Here is a 27,997-nt window from a genome sequence, read left to right as displayed (position 1 = left end):
CAGGGCAGCGAGGAATTGCCCCGGGAGAGACGTGAAAGAGACGCGGTCCACGGCGCGTGCGAGCAAAAATTAAAAGGAAAGAGATAGAGAGAGAGAGGGTGTGAGAAAAGGAAACCGACGGGTGGCGGTGTTTTCCGTCGCCGGATAACCTTGGATCCACGCGCATACGCCGGTCGACGTCGTCTTCGTCATTCAGCCGGCTCGACGTCTCACGCGCGTCTCGTTCCAGGTAAGGTGGCTGAGCCGCGAATGTTTTACACTCCGCTGTTTTCGGTTTCTCCCGACTCGTCGAGAGCGCAATCCGCGACAAATGTTGCATGCACGCGTGCCCCCTGAAAGATCCGGGAGCATAGTTTTAGGCGTAAATATAGTTATCTAACGTTTTGTTTAAAAATCGCACTGCAGACGATCTTCCAGCACGACTGATGCGTAACTATGCGTGTTAACGTGGCAATCTTGGACCCGCATTCTCAAAAGTGTTTTTACGCTAGAACTCTTAGTAAGGACATATAACAGTCAATCGGGACACCTGACATATTATTTCAAAAGGCCACCGGTTAACTGTAAGCAGCCTTTAAAAACAAAAACAAAAAAAATCGATAATTGGGTCTCTGAAGCCCGTGGCACTGATATAGTCGCGCGCGTCCGCGACAACGACATCTGAGAAACGCCTTTAACGTGTGGCATTGCAAACTAAGTTCCTCCCTCTTCGATATGCAAGTTGACTGATACATGTATGTGAAAAAGCAATAAACGAGCGAATTTCAGAAATGATTGCTGAGTATTACAAAGGCAACGCGCTTCTTGTATAAGATATGCACTATCGGGCAGAAATTTGCATAAGCATTGCAAAAGACTGGCGGTGTGGTAGGCTGTCGTCTGCGCACTTATTCGAAAGCACAAGAAAGAGCGGTGGCTGCTACTTTTACAGCCCGACTGAATACAGGATTGCGTTGCGCTAAGATTCGTCCCCGAACCACTCTGAGCGAGGTGCCATAGTTAGAAGACTTCGATAGCACTTATTCACCAGATTTAGCGCATTTCTGTTCTCCAGAATAGGTGCGCGTCTTAAACCGTGCCCCATCTATAAAGTTGCGATGCCTGGAAGAGTGGGAAGTGTTCCTCTGGAGACCTACGTATAGCCGCTCACCTGACTACTCCGAGTTCGTGTGCATATGACCCTCACTTCACATCCCTGCCTGGCAATATTGACGAAAAAAATGCTGCATGGTTACAGTACATGGCCAACTTACAAACAGAACATATATTGTGTATTTGTCGACCGATTACGCCTTAATAATGATACAAAGCCAAGCAGACTATTCCTTTAGTGCCAGGATTTCAGCCTAATTTGTCGTCTCAACCTCTTTTTGACTTCTTTTTTTCTACCGACAAAGTTTTTCAGTTATATTGCCTTTATTACCAGCAATAGATGTTCGCTTTAAGAGGGATCGATACTGTTCATAAGGTACGCAACACCTCTTTTATGCAATAGCGCGTGCTAGCGATCGATTTTTGAAAGGAAAGGAACTAATTAACTGCTTTTCGTTCTAGGGAACAGCTGTAAGCAAATGTTTAATAAATTGCATCGATAGAAGGGAAGGAATGAATCCCAGTCGTTTCTATTTTTTTTTTCTTTAAAGATTCTGAGAAAGTGTCGACGACCGTGGTTCACGTAATACGTGACTCACGCAATGCGCAAGGTCTGCTGTTGACGACACTCGGGTGACTTAATGTCCCTCTGGAGGTGATTCACCGTTCAAGACGAAACGTCGCCCGCCCTGCGCTAAAGCACACGTCCCGTTTGGGGCGTGGTCAGAGATGATTGGCAGTGCCCAGCGTCCATTTATTTCTCGTTGCATAGGCAAACGCGCCAGGTTCTTACCGCTGAATCGCGCCTTTTGGGAAATACTAACCACTGGACACTTCTGCACTCGCTGACGGTATACGAGCTCCTACCACAAAGCCGCGCTACGTCTTCTCGCTGTGTTTTGGCGTCACAAAAAGGGTTCAAGCGACACAGTGCATTGCCTCAAGAAGTTCGTCTAGGCCTTGACGTCATGGAAACCTGCAAGCGTAATTGGCTGGCGCATCTAAGCAAGTTGTCTTCGCGTTGGACTGTGGTGTACTTGCCACTGCATTGTTACTGTGTCACCGACTCCAGAAAATTTTATCAGTTGAAAGGGTATCGTGAGTTCTGTTGCTGATCGAAGCGTTTTAAAGTTGATCATGTATGCCTATTGAGAGCAGAGTACTTCTTTCTTTCTTTCTTTCTTTCTTTCTTTCTTTCTTTCTTTCTTTCTTTCTTTCTTTCTTTCTTTTCTTCTGCTCCGTCTTCTTCTCTTCCTTCCTATGAGCCAAGAGAAGCACCCACATGATAACCCTTCCGCAAGGTTATGAGCCTCCATGTATGGAGCGATGCATTAAAACATGGCATAGGTGACGTTAAGAGTGAGGAAGATGGAGGTGTAGGTTAAATGGCAAATGGGTCTATCCAACAAAAGGTAGAAATGTAGCCGGGCAGGTCATGGATGCAATTCGCAGGGCGCGTAACCTGTGTTCCGGTTAAGTTACAGAATGGGTGCCAGGAGAAGGGGAAGCGCAACCGAGGACGGCAGGGAATGAAATGGCGTGACGAAATCGGGTTATTCGCAGGCATAAGATGCGATCATCTTGCGCAAAAAGGGTTGAAGCGACACCATCCCTACTCCCCACCCTCCCCAGCCCCAACCCCCCCGAGCGATGGGAAACCTTGTTGTCCAGCCCCGACCTACCGACCCAGCTCGCGCTGATGGCTAGGGACCAGGAACTGCTGGACACATATGGGACCTGAGAAGAAGGTTCCACCCCATCTGGTGCCAGCGCGCCCCAACCGTCACTAAGGGCTCAGTACAAAGTTGTTTCTCTCTCTCTCTCTTGCGCTAGACAGGAGTAATTGGAGATTGCTGGCAAAGGCCTTCGTCCTGCGGTTTAAATTAATTACGATAACGATGGCCGCGACATTGGCGATTAAAAAAAAGGGACCGATAGAACTACGGAATGCTGGGAGCGCATTGCTGTTAAGCTCCTGGTGACAATTTTTTTTTTACTTTTTTTTTGCCTACTCATCACATAGGGTCTCGCGCTTGAGAGCAGGCACGCATGATGCGGTGCCTGGGGGAGGGATGTTTCGCAGGAAGGCTTGGACGCTGTGATAACAACACTGCCTGCGAAGGATCGATTGCTGCGCTGTGCTGGCCACCGCGGTGTCGGTGTGTGCGCGGACGCGAAGTGTTCAGAGGGGGCTGACGGCCGTCGGTTGCGCTTAGCAGACCGGAAGCCTGCGAGCGCGAGGCACTTCCTGCAAGATAACTTCCTTCCGTCCGTCTTGTGAGGCCTCCGGAAGGCCCTGCGAGATATGCTGGAGCGTTTACGGTATACACGGGATCAGCAAGGAGCGAGCGATCTTTTTTTTTACGCGTACCATACGGTCGAAACGATTGCAAATCCTATCTCAAGATAACGTTCGAGTGGAATCCGCATTACGCTCTGCCGCCGATTGAAGCGGAAGTATCGTGTGTAAGCCGGCAGGCGATATCTTTAGTGCCCATCTGCTTTTACCCTTCGTATCGGCTATCCCGTTTGCGAATTATAAATTTGTGATGCAATTATGTGGGTATAATTATAAATTATGCCGAATTGCGAGCAATAAGATGGAAAATCACTGGCTCTGCAAAAGAGAAAGAAGAAGGAAAACTTTTATTTAGAAGCCGAGGCCTGTATCTAAATTTACAGCGCACATGTAAGCGCTCGGGTAGCGCGTTAAACGCCCTTATTCCCAGGAGAACATTGATATTCTTTTTTTTTTTTTCTATTGCGGCTGCTGTGATTGTCAAACATTTGATTGCGAAGTTGCGTCGCGAACAAACATGAGCGCGGTTTAATTTACAGTAAAGCAAGCGTTCTTTGTTGTCCGTGGAGCTTCCGAAACGGTATACTTTCTGTGGCACGCGAACAACTCACAGGTGACAATGCGACAACGAGCGCGAGACTTAAAGGCGCTCCCGAAAGGAGTCCCTCGTTCTCATCCGCTTTAACTTCAGCCTGGGAAGAGAAGTCACAAACATCCGATATATACACACAACAGCAAAATACGACAAAATGGACCACCGAGTCTCGCATGCGGCGTGTTTTCCTGCTCTTCTCTTCCGTGTTTGGATAAATGCGACACCGTCACAAGTGGCAGTTACGCAGAATCTCTTCCCCCCCCTCCCCCCCCCCCCCCTCGCCATGTACCATGAAGAAACCAAAGCGCTGTCAAAGTCGGCCGGACTACTTCGCGCAGTAACACAATAACACTTTCTGAAGCAGCGCCGCCCCAGTAGCTTTCCCCACCATTGCCACAGAAAGTTGTCCGCGAATGCCGGCTACCGCTTATTTAACGCACCAATTCGTATAGGAAACTTCTTTGTCGTCGTCGTCGTTATCATCATGATCAACATCATCTGTGTTGTGTCGTCGTCGTCGCAATTATCCCCGCCTTACACTTTACGTCGCTTTAGGACAATGGCCTCTCGCAGCGATCACCAATTACACCTGCCTCGCGTCGGTCGCCATAATGCTATTATCCATGCAAATTTCGTATTCTCGTCACGCCATCCTAACCTCCTCCTACCCTCAAGTCTTGTAGCATTCATTCTGTTAGTCCAATCGTACGGCTATTTATCCGTTTTACTGTTTAGTTATCCGTGCAAATTTCGTGTTTTCGTCAAGCCATCTTAACCTCCTTCTATACCCTCAAGTGTTGTGGCATTCATTCTGTTACTCCGATAGTACGGCGATTTATCTGTTTTACGGTTTAGATGACCCGCCGAGATGTGTTCTTGCGCTCTTCGATTCTGTCGCTCCCTTGCGCAACGTTGCACTAGCCCAACCAACCTGCCCAACTCCACATCTTGATATTCGACTAAGAAATCGAGTATAGACCTAGATGACATCAGTTATACGCCGAAACTTGCATGATTTAGTGCGTGGCATGCATATACGAAAAGGTTGGAGGGTGTCAGTGGGCGATAAGTGGGTTTCGAAAGAAGAAAAAAAAGTTTTACTCACATATGCCAACCTGCGAACTTCTTTAGAATTCGTAAAATCCTGTGAAAGGGGAGAGAGGAGGTAGAGAAAGAAGAAAAATTGCGCGCATCTTTTTTTTTTTTTTAACTTCACTGAATACACGTTTTTTCAGGGATGCATACGCGCTTCAGTAACAAGGATTTAACTTCAGACGCTACACTACAATAAGCAGCAAACTTAAAACAAGAAATAATGATGGAAGCCACAAACTGTTTCTAGATCGCGTTGACTTCTTTCAGCGACTTGGCTGTTTTCAATTCCACCTGCTACAAAAACTTCTTTGTATACCCGCCGTGGTTGCTCAGTGGCTTTGGTGTTGCGCTGCTGAGCGCCAGGTCGCGGGATCGAATCCCGGCCACGGCGGCCGCATTTCGATGGGGGCGAAATGCGAAAGCACCGGTGTACTTGGATTTAGTTGCGCGTTAAAAAAAAATCCAGGTGGCCAGAATTAATCTGGAGTCCCCCACTGTGGCGTGCCTTCACGATCAGGTCATGGTTTTTGGCATGTAAACCCCCCTAATTTAATCGTTTTTAAACTTGTTTGTATAAACTTGTGCCAAGCAAGTGTCCTCATCGCATCCTTTCACCATCGTAAGGCTTCAAAAGGAGATTACGGAGATTGACGTGCGAACACTTTCGCAAAGTAAATTTCTTTCTCGTTAACCTTGACTTGCAACATTTGCAAAGTTGCAAAACCGGACCAAATTCGTAAAATTTACGAAAAATTCGGAAGAGTTGGCAGGTATGCTTTGCTATAAGAGGAAGGGTTATATATCTCTCTGCTGAGATTTTCTCATGTGTTCTTTTAACTAGTCCTTTTTTTAAGTTGGTTATATTTTCTCATAAAATAAGTTTCTTTTATTGCTTTCTCGGAAATATATTTACTCATTAAATTTCTCATTTGTCTGGCGAATCCTCCTCGTATGTGTGTGCCATGTTGGAAAGGGCCGCAACATCAACAATGTCGAATGTTGATACTGATTATGTGATATGATCATGATAAGATTATGAGGGATACCCTAGTGGGGGACTCTGGACTGATTTTGACCACCTGAGGTTCTTTAAAGTGCGCCCAGTACACAATACACGAGCGTTCTTTTTTTGTTTTTCGGTTCCATCTATATGCGGCTGACGCGGTCGGGACTCCAACCCGCAACCGCGCGCTTAGCTAGACACGTAACCATTCGCTGAGCCGGCGCGGCGGGCATGTCTTTCATAACCACTGCAGCAATTCGGCTACTCTGCTTCACTTTACGGTGCTTTGTGTCGATGAAACCAGGCCAACCAGACGATTTGTTCGTTCGCCTTACGATCTGCTCATTTTCGCTATTTCCGTAAGGTGTAATAAATGGGCTTTAGGCCCCCCATCTAGAAGGGGGGGGGATGCGCTTAAGCACTGCTGTGCAAACGCCTATGTGCAATTTCAACATTTAGGCACGTTTAGCATACTTGGTTTATGGTGATACAGCAATAATGTGGACACTCCAGGTGAATATCCGCCATCTTGGCCGCCGTCGCCGTGAGGTTCTGTACAAAGTTCAAGTGAAATACAATCGCGCATACAATCGTATGCAGGAGGTTTGAGGGGAAGCAAGCGTTCGAGGACCTCGTATCGATCTCATATCCACTTCAATGTCTCAATCTTACATGAATACATGGAATCCTTTATAAAACCCGTTTGTTTGCTAAATCGTATGTGAGTCATGAGCTTACTTTTTTTTTCTTTACTTAATAGGTAATTATCGCTAGGAGCCCCACCACAAACGTTTATATACAGAACCGCAATCAATTGTGTCTGCAAAGTTTGCAGAAGTTTTTCGTCTGCAAGAAGAAGTACCTTTATACCGCGAAAAGAAGTACATACGCCTGTTTCAAAAACAATGAACGCCTACGGAACAAACACTCCACGATTCCCGTGGCGGGGCACACATCGTGTAATGCAGGTACACACGCCAGCAGCCGTCCAAGCGTGGGAGAATAAATGCCGAGATCCGTGTAGGCGCCGCTAGACGTGTAACTGTGTCAGTAGACAGAACTACGCTCTACGCGCCACGCCTGACATGATTCGCATGCATTTTTTCTGCCGCTGTACCACGGCACGCGGCGTCTTTGCATCGCAATGCCGTCGTCTGCTGCCGGCAAGTTCAGGCGCCGTCTGCTTCATTGCCACGTCGGTGAGGTGAAACCTGAAAATGTCTGCTGCGGTACTTCGGCCGCCATCCGTTTTGCTGCATCGAGGTGGGAAACCTAAAGAAATGTCGATGAAAGCTTAATTTATTGTAGCGCAGACACAACGAAACGGACACAGAAGGCACACAAAGACACATTAGATGAAATACAATTTATATATATGTGTGCGCGCGCGCGTCGTCTGCTCGTGGCAACTTCAGGAGCCGTCTGTTTTGCTAGCTGTTCGAGGTGGGGAAACCTGAAAACGTTGTCTGCTACTGGCGAGTGTTTTTCTTCCTAGTATTCAAGCGCCAGCTTGGGCAAAGAGTTAACGATGCCTTGCGTGCCCCCATACTCGTTTTTCAGCCCGTCTATTTGCGGGAGTGTCGTCATGGCGTCTACTTCGCTGACCCAGCTCTTGGCCCTTACCCTGGTGGCCTTCGCCTGCAACTTGGCCGCTGGACAGCAGCTCGAAGGTAAACGCGCCTGGCATACCGAATGCATCAATCTGCACCTGTATAATGCGCACAGAGCGAGATGCGTGCATGACCGACCCTTCTCCCCCCCTCCACCCACCCACTGAATGCCATTAGCAGCCAAGCGTTTTATCGCTGTGGACTGCTGACCTTACTTGCCAGTCTTAACCCGTGCATTTGAGTATAGCAGCGTTTGTTTATCTGTTTGTTTCTCAACTGATAAAACTGGTTGAAGCGGTGAGGGACGTGTAAGGCACGGGGAACGAGATCCCGCATTCTTGACCCCAGAGACAGCCAGACGCACGCACACTGTCGTTGTTGATTGCGGTTGTCCTCGAGTGCCAGTCGTGAACCCAGAATCGTGTAGAAGCATCCGCCCGTAAACGCAGTCGTGTCAGTAGTAGCAGTTTGGCCAGTGCAAAAAAACAAAAAACAAAAACATGAAGTATAACTGGATCTACCGTTGGCAACGCCACTGATGGCGAAGGTTGTTGATAGTTGAAGCGAGGTCGTAAGCAGTAATAGTGGAGTGTTTTCGAAACAAGTTGCGCGGTGGCCCTCGCCAAACGGCGTAGCAGTGCGCCGAAGAGATCTCCGCATCCTTTGCAGTGCTGTCTGTTCACTGGTCGTTTCTGCGCCAATAGCAGTACGCGCCACAGGACAATTATGCAAATGAAATAGACGCAATGTCCACTTATAACGATAATCGAGCAAACACGAAGATGCGATAGTTGTAGCCAGCTGTGGTTATACCTCGAAGGGCTGAAATAACGTACTGGTATACCTGTGCGCTTGAATAGTGACAGAATTTGAACATTTGAGCACTGGGATGCCGAAAGATGCTTGAAAATGCTGATAATCTCTGGCACAAGAAAGGATGGTTACTAGCAAGCAAAATACATCCACCGAAATCAACACAGGAAAAATACACTCACCGAAATTAAGTCTTGGCTTGGGGGGTTTAAAAGAAGAGAAGAAGCGGTAGCCATTTTAAATTTTTTATTTGTGCCGTCCATGTGTTGCCCAGGAATTGAAATTAGGGGAGTGTCTAAATTTCTTGTGTGTGTGTGGAGGGGGGGGGGGGGGGGAGGGGAGGATTGAGAGTAGAGAAGGAGGGGTAGTAATTTTTAATGTTTTATTTGTGTCACTCATGTGTCGCGCAGGACTTGCAACTTTTATGACTGCAACACTCATGACAAAGATTACAAACAGTTACTCCACTTGACACAAGGATTAAAGTCATGTTTATGAACAGAGAGAAGAAGAAGAATTGTGTCTGTTGGATGGATGGAAACAACTTTATTCTGAATCCGGCAAATTTGACGACCCGGGCTCAGGTCTCCCATGAGGGGACTTCGAGGTCTGTTTGGTCGCTGTCTTAGTGAGGTGCTCTGATTTTTCTGCTTTTTTGGACATATACGGCCAGCATTGACGACGATTGACTAACGAGATGTCGAGTGAAGAATAAGCGGGTCGGGCGCCTTATAGGTACGGCGTTTCTTTTTTGAGGACCTGGCTATTACCCTGCCACTATGGTGGTCGGAAGCCGAGAACGTCAGCACGAACCTTATGCTCTCGAGTGTAGCAAGCCATATGAATGATATTACAGACCACATTCAAAAGCCTGGGGGCTTGCAGGCGTCACAAAGCTTCATAAAACCGGCACGTTTGGATCTCCACAACTCGGAACCAACTTCAGCGACTTCAGGAATAGTGGTTGACGGTGACTCCGAGAGCAAGACACCTCGTCTAGGGGACAACAAGTACGACGATACAACATCGAATTATGAGCTAAGGGATGCAGAAGAGATGGCTAAGGATACACGCAAGAGAAAAAAACGAGCAGAAATCATCCCAGTTGTCTTTCGGCCAACAAGCGAAGGTGCTACTTTCTGGCGAGCGAATCGAAACCGAGTATCTCCCGAAATAGTTTCCGCTGCCAAAGAAAAAGTGCAGTCTTTCACGACGACCAGAGATGGAAGTTTCAGTGTCAGCGTTGCTTCCTTAGTATCCGCAAAACGCTTTTTGATGCTCTCAAGTGGTGGTGGCCTAGAAGTCAAGCCCTTCATCCCAGAGTCATACTCGCGAAACACTGGAAAAGTAAGACTTCTGCCTCTGCAGTATACAGACAAGCAACTCCTTGACTCCTTGAAAGATGCAGGGGTTATATCAGCATGCAGACAGATAAAGTATCATCGCCAGGAAGATGTAGCAGTAATATCGCATCCACTTAACACAGCAATTCTGACTTTCAGAGAAGATCACCCTATACCAGGAAGAATTTACTTAGGTTTCATAAGACATCCTGTCGAGTAATATGCAGGACCAGCACTTCGCTGCTATAATTGCCAGCGATTTGGGCACATGGGGATAAGCTGCCGCAGCACACGTCGATGCAAAATCCGCTCAGAAGTGCAAGCCACAAGAAGTGCAAGTCACTCCTTCAGACTAAATGTGCAAACTGTGCGGGGAACCACGCTGCCTCCTACTTAGGCTGCCCTCAGAACGAGGCAGCTGCACAAACGCGTCAACATGAACCTATCCATGGAAGACAACCGCGACGCAGTGAACCCTTCCCAAACCTTGAGATTGTTCATCCAGTGCAAGGTCATCCTCCTCAGCGGGCAACGGAACCACCACAGCCAAGAGAACCACCAACAGTGCAATCAAGAGACCAATCAAGAGGTTCACAGTCAAGCGCCCCGTCTTATGCGTCAACGCTACGGAAACCCACACAACAGGCAGGAAGTAATACACCATAAAGCTCCAATGTTCACACATTATTCTCAGCGACCTTGCGCGCCTACTGCAGAAGTAACGCCAGTTAATAGCGACCATACCGCCCCATCGCTGACGCAACTGATTTTGCCAGTGCCTTTCGCAGCTCTTAAGGCAATCCTATGTACTCTGCCGGAAGCCAACAACCTACCAGAAGTGAAAGCCTTGATGCCTCTGGAAGCACTATTGTGTCAACAATCCGGGCCAAAACTGCGGCAAGCAGTACATGAATAACCGCTACAAAAATGTTTCCATATTTCAGTGGAATGCCAACAGTCTTCGAAGGAAGTGTGCTGACTTTCGTAAACTGCTTGCACAATGCAGCTTTCCAACACTTTGCATTCAAGAGGCGGGAATCAGCGACTATTTTCACCTCTCAATATACAAGACGTCTCGTCAAGCTGTTGTTAGCAGAGTGCTGCTGTGTGTCAGAAAGGACTTGCCATCTTAACAAATTTAGTACAGTGATGCAGACTTTCCGGAATACATCACATGTAAAGTATCCTTTCGTAAGCTTTGCGTAACCGTGATTAATCTATATCTATAACCTCGGAAGTGGAAGCGCTAGTGGAGATCTTCAATATAGCTCATTATAATGTATTTATATGTGGAGACTTCAATGCACACAACATTATCTGGGGCAGAGATCGGTGTGATGCACGTGGTAATGCTATTGAGTGCGCCATAGACAAATGCAACGTGATTGTTTTACACAATGGATCGCCAACATTTCTTAGTGGATATAATTATTCAAGGTACATAGATATTACCATGTGTTCACAAGGTCTAGTGAATGGTGTGGTATAGACAACGGACGTGGAAACGGGCACAAGTGATCATTTTTCCATGCTTGTAAATCACCCTAGCATGCACAACGATATCAGGCGTTACAGCAGACTAACCAACTGGAACGTTGTTCGTTACCGCCTAACGGATCAAATTAATCAAAATACAATGGTTGAAAGATTTACTGAATTTTTGCAAGATAATGTGAATATATGCACAAAGAAGGTCTCAATTCCAAAAGATTATGCTGCTGTTAACGGAGAGTGTGAACACCTAAGAGCCATCAGACGCCGATGCGAAAGAGCGTACCGACGGAGGGGAAGTTTAGGAGCACACAAAAACGCTCAGAAAATTCACAATGCAATGCGCAGACGCATGGAAAATTTAAGCCAACGGCGCTGACGCGATTTCTGCGGCACGCTGTCTCCTCACACGTCTGTCTCAAGCATATTTCTAGTAATTTGTTCTTTAAGGATACCTGTAACACAGAGCTTCCCATTTCGTGCTCTCCCTGTATCCCGGGAAACGTGTGGGATAATAGTTGCAGATGAATCCCGCGAGCTTATTTCCAGACGTGATTTTTCATAACGATGTGCAGAATTTGATAATTTAGTAGTGTTAGCTCAGCAGAAAATTAATGCTTGCTCTTGAGCACAGCATTCACAATTATATCCTGCTTTTACATTAAGCGAGCTTCGATGTGCAATTGCATCATGTCGCCAAAGGTCTGCTGCTGGGCCGGACGTAATTACGTACAATATGCTAAGAAACCTCGGGCCAACAGGTACAAATGCTCTCTTAGACATCTGTAACAATCTATTGATAGAAGAAACTCTACCTAATTCTGGGACAGTCGCTTGAATAATCCCAATTTTGAAACCGGGTAACACGCCCTTGTGCCTTGAATCCTTCCGCCCAGTTAGTTTGACAAGTAGTTTATGCAAAGTAATGGAGAAAATCATTGACGCGCGACTTCAATGGTGGGGTAATGAAACGGATGTGTTGTCGAACTACGTTGCAGGTTTTAGAAAACAGAGATGCACAATGGATGCAATATTGGATATAGTAACCCTTTGGAACACGAACGTGCACGTGGAAACTGGGCGATGGCAGTATTCCGAGACATCAAGAGGGCATTTGACTGTGTTAGTTACGTTCATGTTCTGCTAAGTACGCTAGAATTCGGAATGTATGGCAAGTCCTTACGATGGATTCCTGAATTTTTATCAGGTCGCAAAATATTTGTTCTGATGGGATAGGGAAAAAGAGCTGAAGGTGTTGTCAAACAGGGAGTACCACAGGGAGTACTCAGCCCTTTTCTTTTTAACTGTGTCATGGACGATTTAGCAAGAAGACTATCAGCACAGTTAAGATTATCACTGTATGCAGATGATGTGTGCATCTGGACATCTGGGTCAAATGTTCAATTACTTCAGATGGCATTGCAAGACCGCATAAATACCATTAACCAATTTTTTAGAGAGTGGAGTTGTTCTACCACACGCAAAGACAGCTGTATTAGCCTTCACTCGGAGGCACTAAAACATTTCTCACTCTTAGTCTCGAAGGACAACGTTTAATAATTGTCACACATCATCGATTTCTTGGTATAGTGCTGGATAGGCAGCTATCCCGGGCACCCCACATAAAGGAAAGCTCAAAAACGAGGTCAACGCGATAGTGACTGTACTTCGCAGACTTTCGGGCACATCATGGGGCGGATCAGTATCGTACATACTGACTGTTTACAATGCATTAATACGACAAAAAATTGCGTATTGCGCGCCTGTATTACACGGACTTTCCCACACGTCAGAAGAGCGACTTCAAATACCTTTAGCTGGAGGACTACGCATATGTCTAGGAGTTCCACGAACGGCTTCTAGCTGTCTTGTAATAGCTGAGGCTTGCCAATCACTGTTTCCGGTTATGTGAGTTACAGAAACATGCCGACGTTATTTTAGTCTTCAGACACAGCATAAAAGCTATCCATTGGCTCTAGACATAATGAAGCCAGATAGCAGTTATGTTCACAAAGAAATTCAAGAAAATCTCCATATACTATCAACAAATTAATTTTGGATCTCGGACGTCGAATATCTTCGGTCGCTGCTTATACTTGCAAAAATCGAATTGACAGTAGACGGGATATTGAGGAAAAGGTATGTTCGTTGAAGCTGCTCAACAACTAGCACTTTACCAGATATATATGCGGTATTCAGGACGCAGACACGTCTATACAGATGACCTCAGTGCAGCAACCTCGTCAACTTCGGCATTCGTCATACCACACCTCAATGAACAAGAATCATTAAACTTATCTCGTGCAACTTCGTCCACAACGGCTGAGCTATTCGGAATCCTATTAGCGATAAAATTTTTAACTTTAGCAAGAGATGCGCAAAAATGGGTAATTTTCAGCGATTCGCAGGCGGCACTAACATCACTCTGCAGCCCAAGAGTAAAAACAGTCAGTGATAGTATAATATACAAAACACTCAAAGACCTCAGAAAATCAAGCCAACCGAAACACGAAATAGCATTCCAGAGGATGCCAAGACATTGCAACATTCCTGGCAACACAGCAGCCGATTAAGCAGCATGACAAGTACACCTCAAAGAGGATGGTGTTCCGCTCCCAATGTCAAAGAATGAATTACTCTGCAATAAAAGGACATCTTACAATATGTGTAGAAATAATTGGTTAGACCAGAATTCTAAGAGCTCTGATTTTTATCATATCGATATGTGCATTGAATTCCAATTTCCATTGTCATTAGACGGAAATATGGAAACCCTTATTTATTCATCGATTAAGGCTAGGCTGCCTACACTAAACATTTCTAACATAGAATTGGCCATGCGGAAACCCCCGAATGTGATTGTGGATTTGAGGATGGAGATATATACCACCTCTTTCTATATTATCCACATCACGACACACCAAGACGCCAACTTAAATCAACTCTAATGACATTAGGCCGCAGACCTTTCAGTTTAAAGAAACTTTTGGGCCCTTGGCCAACAACGGTCTTGCAGAAGAGCGCTTTAAAGCATTCAAAACTTTTCTTGAAGGCAGCGGCATTACTGGCCGTTATTAACACTTTTAATCTTCCTTTTATTTCAATGTCCCTGCATATATGTATGTTTGTGCATCGTGTTATGTTGATTGTTGTCTTCTGACTATATGTGATAATGTATTTACCCGATGTATGCATCCCGCGCTGACCAGAGACTATTATTAGGTGACAGTATCATTTGTATTTTTGAGACTTTCTCCTATAGTGCTGTGGAGTTATTTAACTTGTATATTATTGTATGTACCATTTATTTTTTACGTCGTAGTGTTTCTGTAAAAACGTTGCTTGACAAGTTCTAGGGCTGGTATGAGAAGGTTGTTTGGCATGTAATCTTGAACCCTGTATGTTGTAGGTTAGACGCCTTCAAGAGCTAGGGGGTAGCCGGTGCCTTGATTGTGCGTGAACATCTCCTTATATCAAAGCCCAACTAAAGAACAAGCACTACATAAAATGTGTTCTCAGCATAAACATGCATTTTACACCACAAGCCAGCTATAGACGATGTGTCCCTTCGCGTGCGTGTCCTCCTTTCAGCGCTGTTAAACAAAATTATCTGTCACCTGTAAAAAAAAAATTATTTTTGCAAGTAAGTGGGCGCCTTCAAAGAAACAGGGCGGTGTGCACGTCGTGCGCGTCAGTTCGAGAGGAGGTTTGAGAGCACGGGGGACAGGGCCCGAGAGAGGACGAGGATAGCGATCTATGGAAGGAAATGACGCTTAATTCTGCCACCCTTGAGGGAGCACGGAGAAACGGCGAAACCGCGAGAGGTGAGGCCAGCGCTTTCCTACACTTCGCCTCTAAAAGAGAACCGCGCCAGCTGCAGAGTCCACTCACAATTTTTAGTGCTATGGCCCTGCTAATGCAAACAATATAGGCTTATTCGAAAGTGAAAGCTCGTTCTATTTAGCTATAATATGTTTCCGTTGGCTGAGTGCCGGCATCATAATCTCTCATAATACTTGTCCCAGAACGTTCGCGTTTCATCATAAAACCGGGGACACAAAGATACATCTGTGCGCTGAAATTGGCCGCCCTCAACCTCACGGAAGGACAGCTACTGCATTCTCGGGTTGTCGCTGATTACAGTATGGGCACCGTGAGGACTACATGGCTGTCCAGCCGACTGTTACCATTAACGCACCTCTTCAAAAATATACAAAAAACTGTACAGCGAAGCTACTGCGGACGTTGGACAGGTACCACCACCTCAACTGACGTTAGACGACGTCACACAAGCACCACCACCACCACAAGCGACGTACGTCACACGCGCACGCGTGCGGTAGTGCAGCATACATCCTCATTCTGCTAGGCCGTCCGCCAAGCGCGTTATTGAACTGATGTTTGAAGTTAAACTGCGTCGTAAAATGCGTAAAGCACGACTTACACACGAGCTGCAGACATGATAGCTTGGGATTGTAATACGATTATACGAGAAAACATAATTCTGTTCCGCGGAAACTGCAAGACAAAGCTGCCGTTCGAGGTCCATCCTCATCCTTGTAGGCTCTCCACCTGGTGCAAGTCCGTTATTGAAATAATTGAATTTCCCTAAGTAAACTCTGTCACAAAATTCGCAAAGTACGACTTACACACAACCTACAGACAGGATAGCATCGGATTGTAATTCGAATATACGAGAAAACATAATTTTGCTGCTCGGAAATTCAAACACAAGCTCCTTTTTCCAGGTGCCGTTTTTGCATTGAGCACGCAAACTCCCGACTAACTAGAGGCTAGTAGTTTCGCTGTAGTAAAGCTAGCTTTAATGAAGCCTTTATTTGCCCATTGCAGGCTCGTACACGATATCCAGCTTGCCTATCATTCAAAACGCAGTGGTGGCCCAATGACTATATGACGTTCTGCTGCCCCTGAGCCCGAAGTCGTGGGTTTGAATTCGATGGGGGCGTAATGCTAGGACGCCTATGTACTCAGATATAGTTTTCTTCCTAAACCTGTGTACGTACGCCCGCAACACCGATTACTGGATGCGATGGTAGGACATATGCCGGTAAATGTGAGAAACTGCAATCGTATGTGGTTTCCGCAAGAATGGTGACCTCGTGTTAAGCACTAAAAATATCGAGCACTTTTCGTCGGGTTCCTACGCTATAGCTCTCCCGTGCTTGCTAAAACATGCAAGTCAAATCTTCGAGAACTTCAGGTTGTGCAGGCGCAGGCCCTAGGTGTTTGCCTAGGCCTTCCGCGGAGCGCCTCAACAGCAGGAACCATTATAATAGCTCAAGACCATCCGATCACGACTTACATTAGCACCGAAACGCTTAAGGCCCATGTTCGTCATATTTCACGGATGCATGCAAGCTCTCTTGCCTGCCTGCCAGAACGACGACCGCAGGCGTCCTTCTCCAACAAGGTCAGCATCCATCGTGCCTCCTTACCATCGGGCTTCACAACCTCAGCACGTTCAACCTCAGCTTTGTGGTGTTTAAAACAACCTCAAGTGCTTCTTATGGTTCCAGGGATAAGAAAGAAGACCGACCTGCCTACTTTGGCCTTGAAGCAAGCAGCTCTGAATTGTTTGCACACTTTCTACGTTGACCGAGTCCAACTATATGCGGATGGCTCTTCCACTAAGACCAGCTCCACCGGCGCAGTGGTTATACCTTCACGATCACTAAGCATCCGATACAAGATTTCTCACTTGACAACATCGACCGGTTCGGAGCTTGTTGCTCTCCGAGGTGCCGTTGATTATATTAATAACCAACCGGCTAATCGGTGGGCAATATTCTGCGATTCGGAGGCGGCCTTACAATGTCTTCTGTCATCTCTTCGTCGCGGGTCCTATGAACAACTCGTGTCGGAGATACGAGAAATGCACCATCGTATGATAGCGAAAGGACACGACGGCGTGTTTCAGTGGCTGCCTAGCCACTGCGGTATCTCCGGCAACGACCTCGCTGACGAAGCTGCTAGGAAAGCACACGAAGGAGCAACCCTTGTTTCTATACCTTCATCGCGGACTGACGCAGCCCAACACTTAGGCAAGCTAGCTCATCGCATGACATTGGAGAAGCGGCACACACCTGAATTCACTCAACATCGATTGCATTCCCTCGATCCATCTATGCAACTGTGGCTATTACCAGCACTTCCGTGTAATGAGGAAACAGTGCTGTGCCGCTTACGCTTGGGCGTCGCGTTCACCAATGCATATACATTTTTTATTGGGACGGCTGATAGCGCCGAGTGCAATGCCTGCGGTGTCGAGGAAACCACAGAACATCTACTGTACTACTGCCCATCTTTTGAAAATGAAAGGCATGACCTCTGCACAGCTCTCGATCAGCTAGATAGAAAGCCGTTGACCTTGAACAAGATCTTGGGACCATGGCCTCGCATATCGCAGCTACAAAAGGCCACAAAAGCGCTGCTGCGATACTTGAAAGCTACCGGATTGAGTAAGCGTCTGTGATCCGGACTGAGTGACCGAATGATATCCCCAGTGGACTTTCTCTTCTTTTAATCTTTCCGTCCCCCTTTTCCTTTCCCTACTGCAGGGTAGCCAACCGGGCTCAGTCCTGGTTAACCTCCCTACCTTTCATTTATCATTTGCTCTCTCTAATCGGTTTCACTAATCATTATACCTTTTTTTCCTTCCTATAGTTCTCTATTATCACGTGTTTCGTGCAGCGTGATCTGCGTCTTTCAGCTGGGCGCCGCTGCCGAAAAAATCCAAGCCTGTTCTGCAACGGTATAGGATACAGGCACATTGTAGTAAGATACACTTACACTGGTGTTGAGGCGCATCTTTCGACATCCTGAAAAGAAAATCGACACTCGCACGAACCTCGCAATGCCACAGAGACCAAATGAATCGGTATTTTCGTTGGTGCAGGAAACCTAAAGGAAAAGTATTCAGCCAGCTGCGTACAGCCGTCAAAACCCACAACGCATACGCACCGCTAGTTAACGAATGACGCGGAAATTATTCCTTATCGACCATCATCTTCCAAACTTGGCACAAAGCGACTTCTCTTTTTTTTACCTCTTCCTTTAACGCTTCTCTGGACGGTCGCTTTGACATGAGTGCCCTTTTCTGGACCTGGGCCATGAACTGTCAGGTCAGCAATAACAACGACCAGCGATGAGTTTCCCAAGTTTGGCTTCAGCCAGGATCGCCTGGCGTGGCGAGTCTAGCTTTCGCGGTTGTTTATGTTCTTTTTTTCAACGCGAGATCCTGTGTCATAGGTTGTAATATTGCGTAATCGTAGCGTAATTTGCACTTTAAGAAGAAGCTTTAGCTCGGAGCCGACTCCGGTTTTCATATTCAAGTACATGCAAAACAGAGAAATGCTTTTGTGAGAAAACCACCACTGCACCGAATTGAATAAAATGTACACGTGTTGCATTTGAGAGGGAAAGTTAAGTTCTGGTGGCTCTATAGGGAGGAGAATTCAAATTTACCACCTTTTTTTTCACAGAAACCGTAAAAGCTGAAAGGTTAGATCGCTTGCCCGAGAGCACGGTACGTGCTCTCGGCAAACAGAGTTTCGGGGACTGGCGGGAAGGAGTGGGGGGGGGGGGGGGGGTTGAGGGACTGTTACGTGCTCCTTCGTTCGTTCATCCACTCATTCGGGCTATTCGCTCACACTGACAATCATCGTCGATGGTTTCCGCATAACTTTTTTGTCCTCCTTCTCCTACAATGATGCATCACAACGCTTTCCTTTTCCTGGCCGCGAACGCGTTGGCCCCCCAGGAGACGTCCGGCCTCCTTTTCACAGCTCAAGCTGTTATGGGCTCACTACTCTGGTTCCTTTTGCTAACCGCCGGGGTCCGCCGTTCGCCGTCGCCGCAATTTTTCAGTGTACAACACAATACAATACTTCGTTTTCTGTATGATGCGCTCCGCTCTAGAACTACGGAAGAGTGATGACTGCTTTGCGCTAAGGCAGTACTTTGTAAAAGGTGTCTAACGAAAAACTAAGAAGGAAAGACCCGGAGTTATCCGCGAGGCTTCATACTCTAAATGTACAGGATATTAGCCAGAAGCTTTATCTCTCAGACACTCTGCTATTTAGAAATTGTCTAATGACACATGTGAAACACCAAAGAGAAAACATTCAAATCATGCTTGAAAAACCCTCTGACCCGATACAAATCCTAACAAGAGTGTCTCCGTATCAGCGCCGCTGTCACTTGGTATCACGCACGTGCTGTCATGACACCCTAGCCAGAACTAAACGCCGTCAGAACGGATCAGAACTTCCCAAGCGCAAGATCCCCGAGTCCCATCCGCCGATGCTACGGCAGAGAAGAACAGTGCGCTTGGGATTTGCGATGATTGGCTGACGTTGGCGTCGGTGCCTCATTCGCCGTGTAGCCCTGCAGCGCGTCGTCTCCCCAAGATTTCTTCCTTCCGGAAAAAAAATATGGCTCGCGCGCATCTGCGAATTTTTACACCGAACTACCGACACCGCACGGAAGGAAGGAGAACAAGAGGTGAAAGGCAGAGAGGTTAACCAGATTAAGTGTCCGCTTAGCTATTCTGCACAGGGGCAGAATAGCCAAGGCTAAGGGGCAGAAAAGATCTGAAAGCAAGAGAAGATTAAAAAAGAAAAGGGAAAGCATCAGTTCGCACATTCGATAGTTTTTCAATGAGTTCTGTTTCAAATGCACACTAGGCATTTAAAGCAGTTCGTGCCAGGAATTCTGCCTTCCGTAAGCACAAAACAGCGTGAGACTTACTGCGCATAATTTTACGCCAGCTGCGGCGTCACTGCTTCGCTTATGGACGAAGCTGCACATTTTTGTCGCTTAGTTAACTTTCATGACAACGACTACTTTCATAATTTCTTCTCGTTTCGAGATTTCTTCTTTTCTTTTCGAAGTCACCATGTACACGCGGGAATAGCGAAGCGTCCGAGAGCACCTTGAGACACTCACGTCACCCCTGCTTCGGTGCTGCGCTTCGCAGGTCCCCGGTCGTGTGACCCGAGCACCGAGGTGTGGAACCCCAAGTGCAATGCCCACTGCGAACCCACCTGCACCGAGGGCGACCTGGTTCCGTGCAGCCGCTCCGGAGGACCAGCAGCCGCACCGCAGGGTCGCTTTAGCGAACGCATCTGCCGGCCGAAGTGCAACTGCAAACCAGGTATTACGGCGCAAGCCTGTAGTGGCTCATGAGTGTCCGTGCACAGTCCGTGGTGGACGCAGGAAAGCGGTGATCGATCACAGCCAGTGACAGCTATCACAGCGCTTGACGGATAACCCTAGGTGAACAATGGGTGATCAGTCAAAGTTGGCAGGTCGCCTTAGGTGAACAATGTGTGACCCATCAAAGTTGACAGATGGTTTAAAATATATAGCAGAGTCAGTCCGATGTCTCGGAAGAGAGCGCGCTCTGCTCATCCTATGCTCGCAGCCACGGCGGCGTCCGTTCGCAGAACAGTTCAAACAGCTACAAAGGCATTCATAGATAGGCTTTCGCCTATCGCAGTTCAGCTCAGCAAGGTGCCCATAGATTTTTCTTTTTTTTTTGCGCTGTTCGCACGGTGAAATTCGTCCACCCGTTAGAGACCGGCATATTTAGTGATTCCGTAGGGAGCAGCCATCTTTCGCTGCGGGCTGCCGAAAATGACAGAACCAACCGAAAAAACAACAGCCATAACGCTCGGCCTATTCTTATCGCATGTTTGCCTCATAGTGCTCACTAGCCGTGGCTTCGTAAAATGTGTCAACTTATGGGGTTCTACCTGCCGAAACCACGATCTGATTTCATATGAGGCACGCCGTAGTGGGCGACTCCGGGATAACATGGACAACCCGGGGTTCGTCAACGTGCACCTGAATCTAAGTACACGGTTGTTTTCGCCCCCATCGAAATGCGGCCGCCATGGCCGGGATTCGATCCCGCGACCTCGTGCTTAGCAGCCCAACACCAGAGTCGCTAAGCAACCACGGCGCGTCACGGCTTTGTCGTGAGCCGCCGCTTTATCAAACTGTCCGACGAAATGCATTGGCGTTCCAGTTACTTTTTTAAAGAAACAGCTGTGTTATGCATCGAAGCACAATAGTAACTGCAACACCAATGCATTTCGACGGCACTTTGAAAATTAATATCTCGGAACTGGTTCTGTCCAGAGAATTCGTTCCAAGTGGATACGTCGTGCGAACTCAGCAGCTATAACTCCTAGATTGAAATATGGGGCGTAAAGTAATTAATTAAAGAGTCAGTTACCGTAATTACGTTCATTAATAAAATAACCATTTTGATTTATCATAGAAGTAATGGCTGCCTCATCGAGTAATTTAAATCAAGGGTTACTCGCCGTGGTAACTCAGTGGCTATGGCATTGGGCTGCTGAGCACGAGGTCGCGGGATCGAATCCCGGCCACGGCGGCCGCATTTCGATGGGGGCGAAAACACCAGTGTACTTAGATTTAGGTGCGCGTTAAAGAACCCCAGGTGGTCGAAATTTCCGGAGTCCTTCACTACGGCGTGCCTCATAATTATAAAGTGGTTTTGGCACGTAAAACCTCATAATTTAATTTAATAGATCAAGGGTTATAATTGTATTATCTGCCACAGGCGACATTTTAAAATTTTGGTGCACGCAAAAAAAAAGAACACCCTGTATATCCCGCCGCCACTTACTTACCGATGGGTTCTTTAAGGTTTAATAAAAGGAGAATTGGTGCGCCGAAATATGGAACCTGTGTGTCCTTGTATACAGGCCCTTTGACACTAAGGCGCCATATTAAGTCCCTGACCTCCTGCACCAATGCAACGTCAAGCACTCGATTTCTTGCTTGATCACCTTCAATCAAATGGCTTCCTCTAGAGTGAGTAAAGACTTTATTGAAAAACAAGGTATTGACGGATGACCTTGTTAGGCAGTCACGAGCCCCTGGGCCCGGGCGGCTTCTTCAGCTCTCTCGATGACCTTGGCCTGCAGGTCAGGGTCGGAGCTGAGCAACACGGCCTCCCACTGCTCAGTATTACTTATTCCGTGATTTGTGTGATTTTCGGCTGGCCACGACCACATAATATGGAAAAAAACTCTGGCTCTCATTCGGACTGCGTGCAGTGTAGTCAGCGATGCGAACGCGACGTTCACACCGCACGGTGACTGGCGCTTTTTTGCCCCACCGGTGAGCGTTGGGTGATTCCAGGGACATCGAATTCACCCGCAATGCGCCACAAGCGCCCTCGCTTTAATCCTGTACCATAATGAATTCTGATGATTACGATGTTTTCTAATTATTTTTATTGACTTCCCTTTTGAGAGGGGGCGGAGACGAACAGCCCCCTGAGCCTGCTCGATTTAATTCAGTTTCACCGCATCCATCGCAGCCTAGCGTCTAGCCTCTCTCCTTAATCTTTTCTTTCTTCTTTAAAACCTATGATGTTAACGACGCCGGTTCTATCAATCTGTTCCCTGTTTTCTCCTTTCCTTTTTTTTTTTTCGCCAATGCTCTAAACTTCTCTCGCTTAACTCGGCTGCGGGCAGTCAATACTACCGTCGGCTTTGAATCTGAGCGCTTATTCTGGAAGGTGGATGTTTCCTCCGAGTCTTGCTCGGTCGGTATCTTGGCATTCCATTGCGATTTGGCCAGTCGCTTCCGGACGTTTGCTGCCGCAGACGCATGCCCCATCCTGTGACGCTTGTCTGCTCCGGTATGTTTTTCTCCTCAGGCAGCCGAGCTCGGGCTTCAAACAGCAAAGCACCACCCTTGGTGTATACTGTACAGATTTGCGCTCCTAATTTCTTTCTTGCCGCTGTTGCAAATCTTCTCTATGGTCTTTTTTTTAATCCTCTGCTCTCAGTGTACTGGCTCTGTGTATATATATATATATATATATATATATATATATATATATATATATATATATATATATATATATATATATATATATATATATATATATATATATATATATATATATATTGTTCAGCTTGTAATGCGCTGAAATAAATTTAATTGTTGATAAATGGGAAAAAGAACAACTTTCACGCCTTCAAGTTTAGTGCGCAATGAAGAAGAAAGAAAGAAAAACAAAAGTTTGTCTCGTACGTCCTGTTGCGTTTGACGAATTCCGCCATGTCTCATATTTGTGCCAGACTTCGAAAGAGCCACTTTTCAATATGACGCGTGTGGATTGATGTTGGATTGGGCTAAGAGGCGCCGAGAACTCTGGCACTACTGCAACATTTGTGTCCGGTTTGCATTTTTAGGCCACCAATTATTACCCTTCGGCGTTATTGCAGGGTTTCGATCATCACCGAACGGTGCTATAACGCGGCAGGGAAGTTGCGACCAAGTGCCGTAATTACGCGGTGTTATTAGAAGGGAGTAATCTCTCGACGTTGTTAAATAAAGTTGTTGAAATTTGGTCGATCCTTTGAGATATTGCTTTTTTTTTAATTCTGCTCACGCCCAAAGCGTCAATGACCAAAATTCATGGGTGTGACAGCCGCATTCCTGTGGACAGGGCATGCAAAAAAAGTGTTCGTGTACTTAGATTTCAGTGCGCCTTAAACAATCTCAGGTGGTCCAAAGTAATCGCAGCCATCCACTACGGCGCCCCTAATAACCTAAATGCAATTTATAAGCTTCAATGTCGAGCCGTTATGCTCCATAATTTGATTGAACAGCGGTGTCTCATTTCTAGTTGGCTGCAATGATCATGGTCGGTTGCTGACCAATAAACAACACAGTCGACGAATAAAAAATTCTGAAATATATGCGAATATAGTTTACGTAGATTAGCAACACAACTGGCTCGAGTAGTCAACCCTGAGGCACGCCAGACTTGACGAGTTCAAAGCTAGAAGGGACGCTTTGAATAAATGCCACTTGACGCCTGTCGCGTAAGTATTCCCGAAACCACTCAATGACTGTATTTTTATCTTAATAACGTAGTTGTATTCTAATAGCATTTTATAAATGAAGCACTTATGACCAACGTGGTCGAAAGCCTTTTCCAAGTCGATAAAGATCGCATCCGTTTGTTTAAGTTCATGGAGGTTGATATCAGTTCCTAACTCGAAAAGCTATGTCTCGCAAGAGTCTCCATGGTGAAATCCGCGCATGTTAATAAATCAAATTTAGTTCTTAGCCACGCATTGCACAATTTGGCGATACAATATACGTTCGAACAGCATACGAGTGACAGTCGCATTTACATTTGGCCTCGTTGCGGCAGATACGCGTCAGCAGGCTGCATACTGCGCGGACGCTCTGCTCCCTCGCGTCCCCTCATATGTGTTCCCCGCATGGCTCCACGCATTTCCCGGTATTCCGGCTTCCACGCACAGCGCATACCGCGTAGAGAGTCGCTGCCGTTGTTTGTCGTTAGCTGCGCGGTACGACGAAAGATGGCGAGAGTGTTTCGATGCCAGCGCCACCTGGCGGCGTAGACACTCGAGCACAAGAGGGTCATGCTTCGGGTATGGTACCATACTTCGGGTATGGGCATCTAGCCATGCTTAGGGTATGGTACCATACTTCGGGTATGGGCCTCTAGCCATGCTTAGGGTATGGTACCATACTTAGGGTATGGGCCTCTAGCCATGCTTAGGGTTTGGTACCATACTTCGGGTGTGGGCCTCTAGCCATGCTTAGGGTATGGTACCATACTTCGGGTATGGGCCTCTATCCATGTTTAGGGTATGGGCCTCTAGCCATGCTTAGGGTATGGTACCATACTTCGGGTATGGGCCTCTAGCCATGCTTAGGGTTTGATACCATACTTCGGGTGTGGGCCTCTAGCCATACTTAGGGTATGGTACCATACCACGGGTATGGGCCTCTCTCCATGTTTAGGGTATGGGCCTCTATCCATGTTTAGGGTATGGTACCATACTTCGGGTATGGGCCTCTAGCCATGCTTAGGGTATGGTGCCATACTTCGGGTATGGGCCTCTAGCCAGGCTGATGGTTTGGTACCATACTTCGGGTGTGGGCCTCTAGCCATGCTTAGGGTATGGTACCATACTTCGGGTATGGGCCTCTATCCATGTTTAGGGTATGGTACCATACTTCGGGTATGGGCCTCTAGCCATGCTTAGGGTATGGTGCCATACTTCGGGTATGGGCCTCTAGCCAGGCTTAGGGTTTGGTACCATACTTCGGGTGTGGGCCTCTAGCCATGCTTAGGGTATGGTACCATACTTCAGGTATGGGCCTCTATCCATGTTTAGGGTATGGTACCATACTTCGGGTGTGGGCCTCTAGCCATGCTTAGGGTATGGTGCCATACTTCGTGTATGGGCCTCTAGCCATGCTTAAGGTTTGGTACCATACTTCGGGTGTGGGCCTCTAGCCATGCTTAGGGTATGGTACCATACTTCGGGTATGGGCCTCTAGCCATGCTTAGGGTATGGTACCATACTTCGGGTATGGGCCTCTAGCCATGCTTAGGGTATGGTACCATACTTCGGATATGGGCCTCTAGCCATGCTTATGGTATGGTACTATACTACGGGTATGGGCATCTACCCATGCATAGGGTATGGTACCATACTTCGGGTATGGGTCTCTAGCCATGCTTAGGGTTTGGTACCATACTTCGGGTGTAGGCCTCTAGCCATGCTTAGGGTATGGTACCATACTTCGGGTATGGGCCTCTAGCCATGATTAGGTTTTGGTACCATACTTCGGGTATGGGCCTCTAGCCATGTTTAGGGTATGGTACTATACTTCGGGTGTGGGCCTCTAGCCATGTTTCGGATATGGGCCTCTAGCCATGCTTAGGGTATGGTACCATATTACGGGTATGGACCTCTAGCCATGCTTAGGGTTTGGTATCATACTTCGGGTATGGGCCTCTAGCCATGCTTAGGGTATGGTACCATACTTCGGGTATGGGCCTCCAGCCATGCTTAGGGTATGGTACCATACTTCGGGTATGGGCCTCTAGCCATGCTTATGGTATGGTACCGTACTTCGGGTATACCACCGTACTTCGGCTGAGAGCCGTCGTCGCACGCGTTATGACCGAGCGCTCAACGGTGAGACCGACCCACGAACGACTCGGGAGTGGGTGTCCGGAGTGGAGGCGAACACACTTGCTCGGTATCCTCGCGCGGTGGGTCGAAACCCTCTCCATTTCTTTGCGTCTTCCATTAGTTACATATAATTCGGCTAGCTGACACCGTTTGTTATAAAATGCGCAATAAATGTCTCTCTGTTTGTTCTCACTACTACGTACTGTGTCCTTTGTTCCACAGAACGCTTGAGGCGCCACACTGCTTAAATCTATTCACTTCGTTACGCCTTCCCGCAGGCCTGATCCGGGCCACACGGGGCGGTCCGTGCGTGCCCCGGGACCAGTGCGGCGCCGCGGGCGGTCAGTGCAAGCGCAACGAGGAGTTCCGCGACTGCGGCTCGGCCTGTCCCGCCGTGTGCGGTCAGAAGGCGCCAGAGGCGTGCACCGCCCAGTGCGTGCCCGGATGCTTCTGCGCGAGGGGATACATCCGCGACAAGAGCGGCCTCTGCATCCCCACGGCCGCCTGCAGGGGTGGTCGAGGCAGTGGCAGGCCTGGCAGGCAGCGTAACATCATTAGCAACCAGCACCCGCCCACGCACTTCTTCTGAGCACGTGCTTCTGCACCGAAGCTCTTCTCTTTTTTTCTTCTTTTTTTTTTTCTCAGAACGAGAGGGACGACGGAAGCGCCCTGTCGCACGCGCACTGTCCATCGAACTTGGCCGGGATTCTCGACTGGCATAATGTAGTGATTCTATTCCAATTCTTATCCGTTTCTGCGCTTCGTCAGTGGGCCGCGCACCGCCTGTGCGTTACCAACAGGGTCGACCTGTCGTGAGCAGCGGATGATAAGAAAGGATTAGAGTCTAGTGAAAGGAATCCTTACATTACACCTGCTCAGCAGATGTCGACTGCTCGCGATGAACTTTTGACTGAATCACCGACTGCGAATGTCCACAGTAACGCCATCAGAAGGGGGAGGGGGGCCTTGCGCCGCCCTGTAGCCGCCTAGACAAGAGAGGGAGGTAAAGAGACAGAGAGAAATAGAGGAAAGGCAGGGAGGTTAGCCGGAACGAATTTAGATGGGTTATCCTGCGCAGCATCCAGGTATACCACCCTGGACGCCTCTGAACACTGCCATGCACAAAATAATTTCAGGCGCCAAAGCTGGTCTCGCTCGGCCCGGCTTAGTGATATTGGCATCTAGCGTGTGACGCAATCAGCGCCACTGTTTTGGAGAAAGGGAGCGCGTGCGAAACGTTTAGCTATATCTGGAGAGATTAGTCTAGCAACTGGCCCTGACGTGCTACTCCATGGGAAAATGCGAGGAGCAGCTCCCAGCATTGATTACTGTAGAAACAGGCCTTGAAGACGAGCATTAATGGACAAGCTCGATGGACAGTGCGTGCAAGCCCTTTGTCGTTTCGGCTGGCTGCACCTGCCGTGCAACCGCCACCCTCACTTCTGATAACTGTATTCGTAATAAAAGTCGAGGACTAGGCACTCTCTTCAATGCGTACGTGCGTTTTTTTCTTTTCTCGATTTGAAAGTCAAACTGTAGTCATCAACCTTTTGTTCTTCAGGAGTCCGCACCATCGGCGACGGCTATGCTGGAAGTGATATCAAAAGAAAGGAATTCACTG

General features: G+C 47.4%; 1 protein-coding gene across 1 annotated transcript; it reads left to right on the top strand.

Moving 5' to 3' along the window:
- On the top strand, positions 1 to 27,862 carry LOC126543913 (uncharacterized). The gene is made up of 4 exons (XM_050191055.3): positions 1 to 229; positions 7,645 to 7,754; positions 20,340 to 20,516; positions 26,655 to 27,862. The coding sequence occupies exons 2-4, from the start codon at positions 7,670 to 7,672 to the stop codon at positions 26,963 to 26,965; spliced, it is 573 nt and encodes a 190-aa protein (XP_050047012.1). The 5' UTR covers positions 1 to 229; positions 7,645 to 7,669; the 3' UTR covers positions 26,966 to 27,862.
- Positions 27,863 to 27,997: the final 135 nt, after the last annotated feature.

Source organism: Dermacentor andersoni, chromosome 10 (genome assembly GCF_023375885.2).
Source record: "Dermacentor andersoni chromosome 10, qqDerAnde1_hic_scaffold, whole genome shotgun sequence".
Lineage (NCBI taxonomy): Eukaryota > Metazoa > Arthropoda > Arachnida > Ixodida > Ixodidae > Dermacentor > Dermacentor andersoni.
Note: the sequence above shows the minus strand (reverse complement) of the source record. Positions and strands in the feature narration are given on the sequence as shown.

Coding starts and splice junctions, on each gene's coding strand:
- LOC126543913 (XM_050191055.3), top strand. CDS start 7,670: ATGGCGTCTACTTCGCTGACCCAGCTCTTGGCCCTTACCCTGGTGGCC. Junction 7,755..20,339: donor CGCTGGACAGCAGCTCGAAG/GTAAACGCGCCT, acceptor TGCGCTTCGCAG/GTCCCCGGTCGTGTGACCCG. Junction 20,517..26,654: donor GAAGTGCAACTGCAAACCAG/GTATTACGGCGC, acceptor GCCTTCCCGCAG/GCCTGATCCGGGCCACACGG.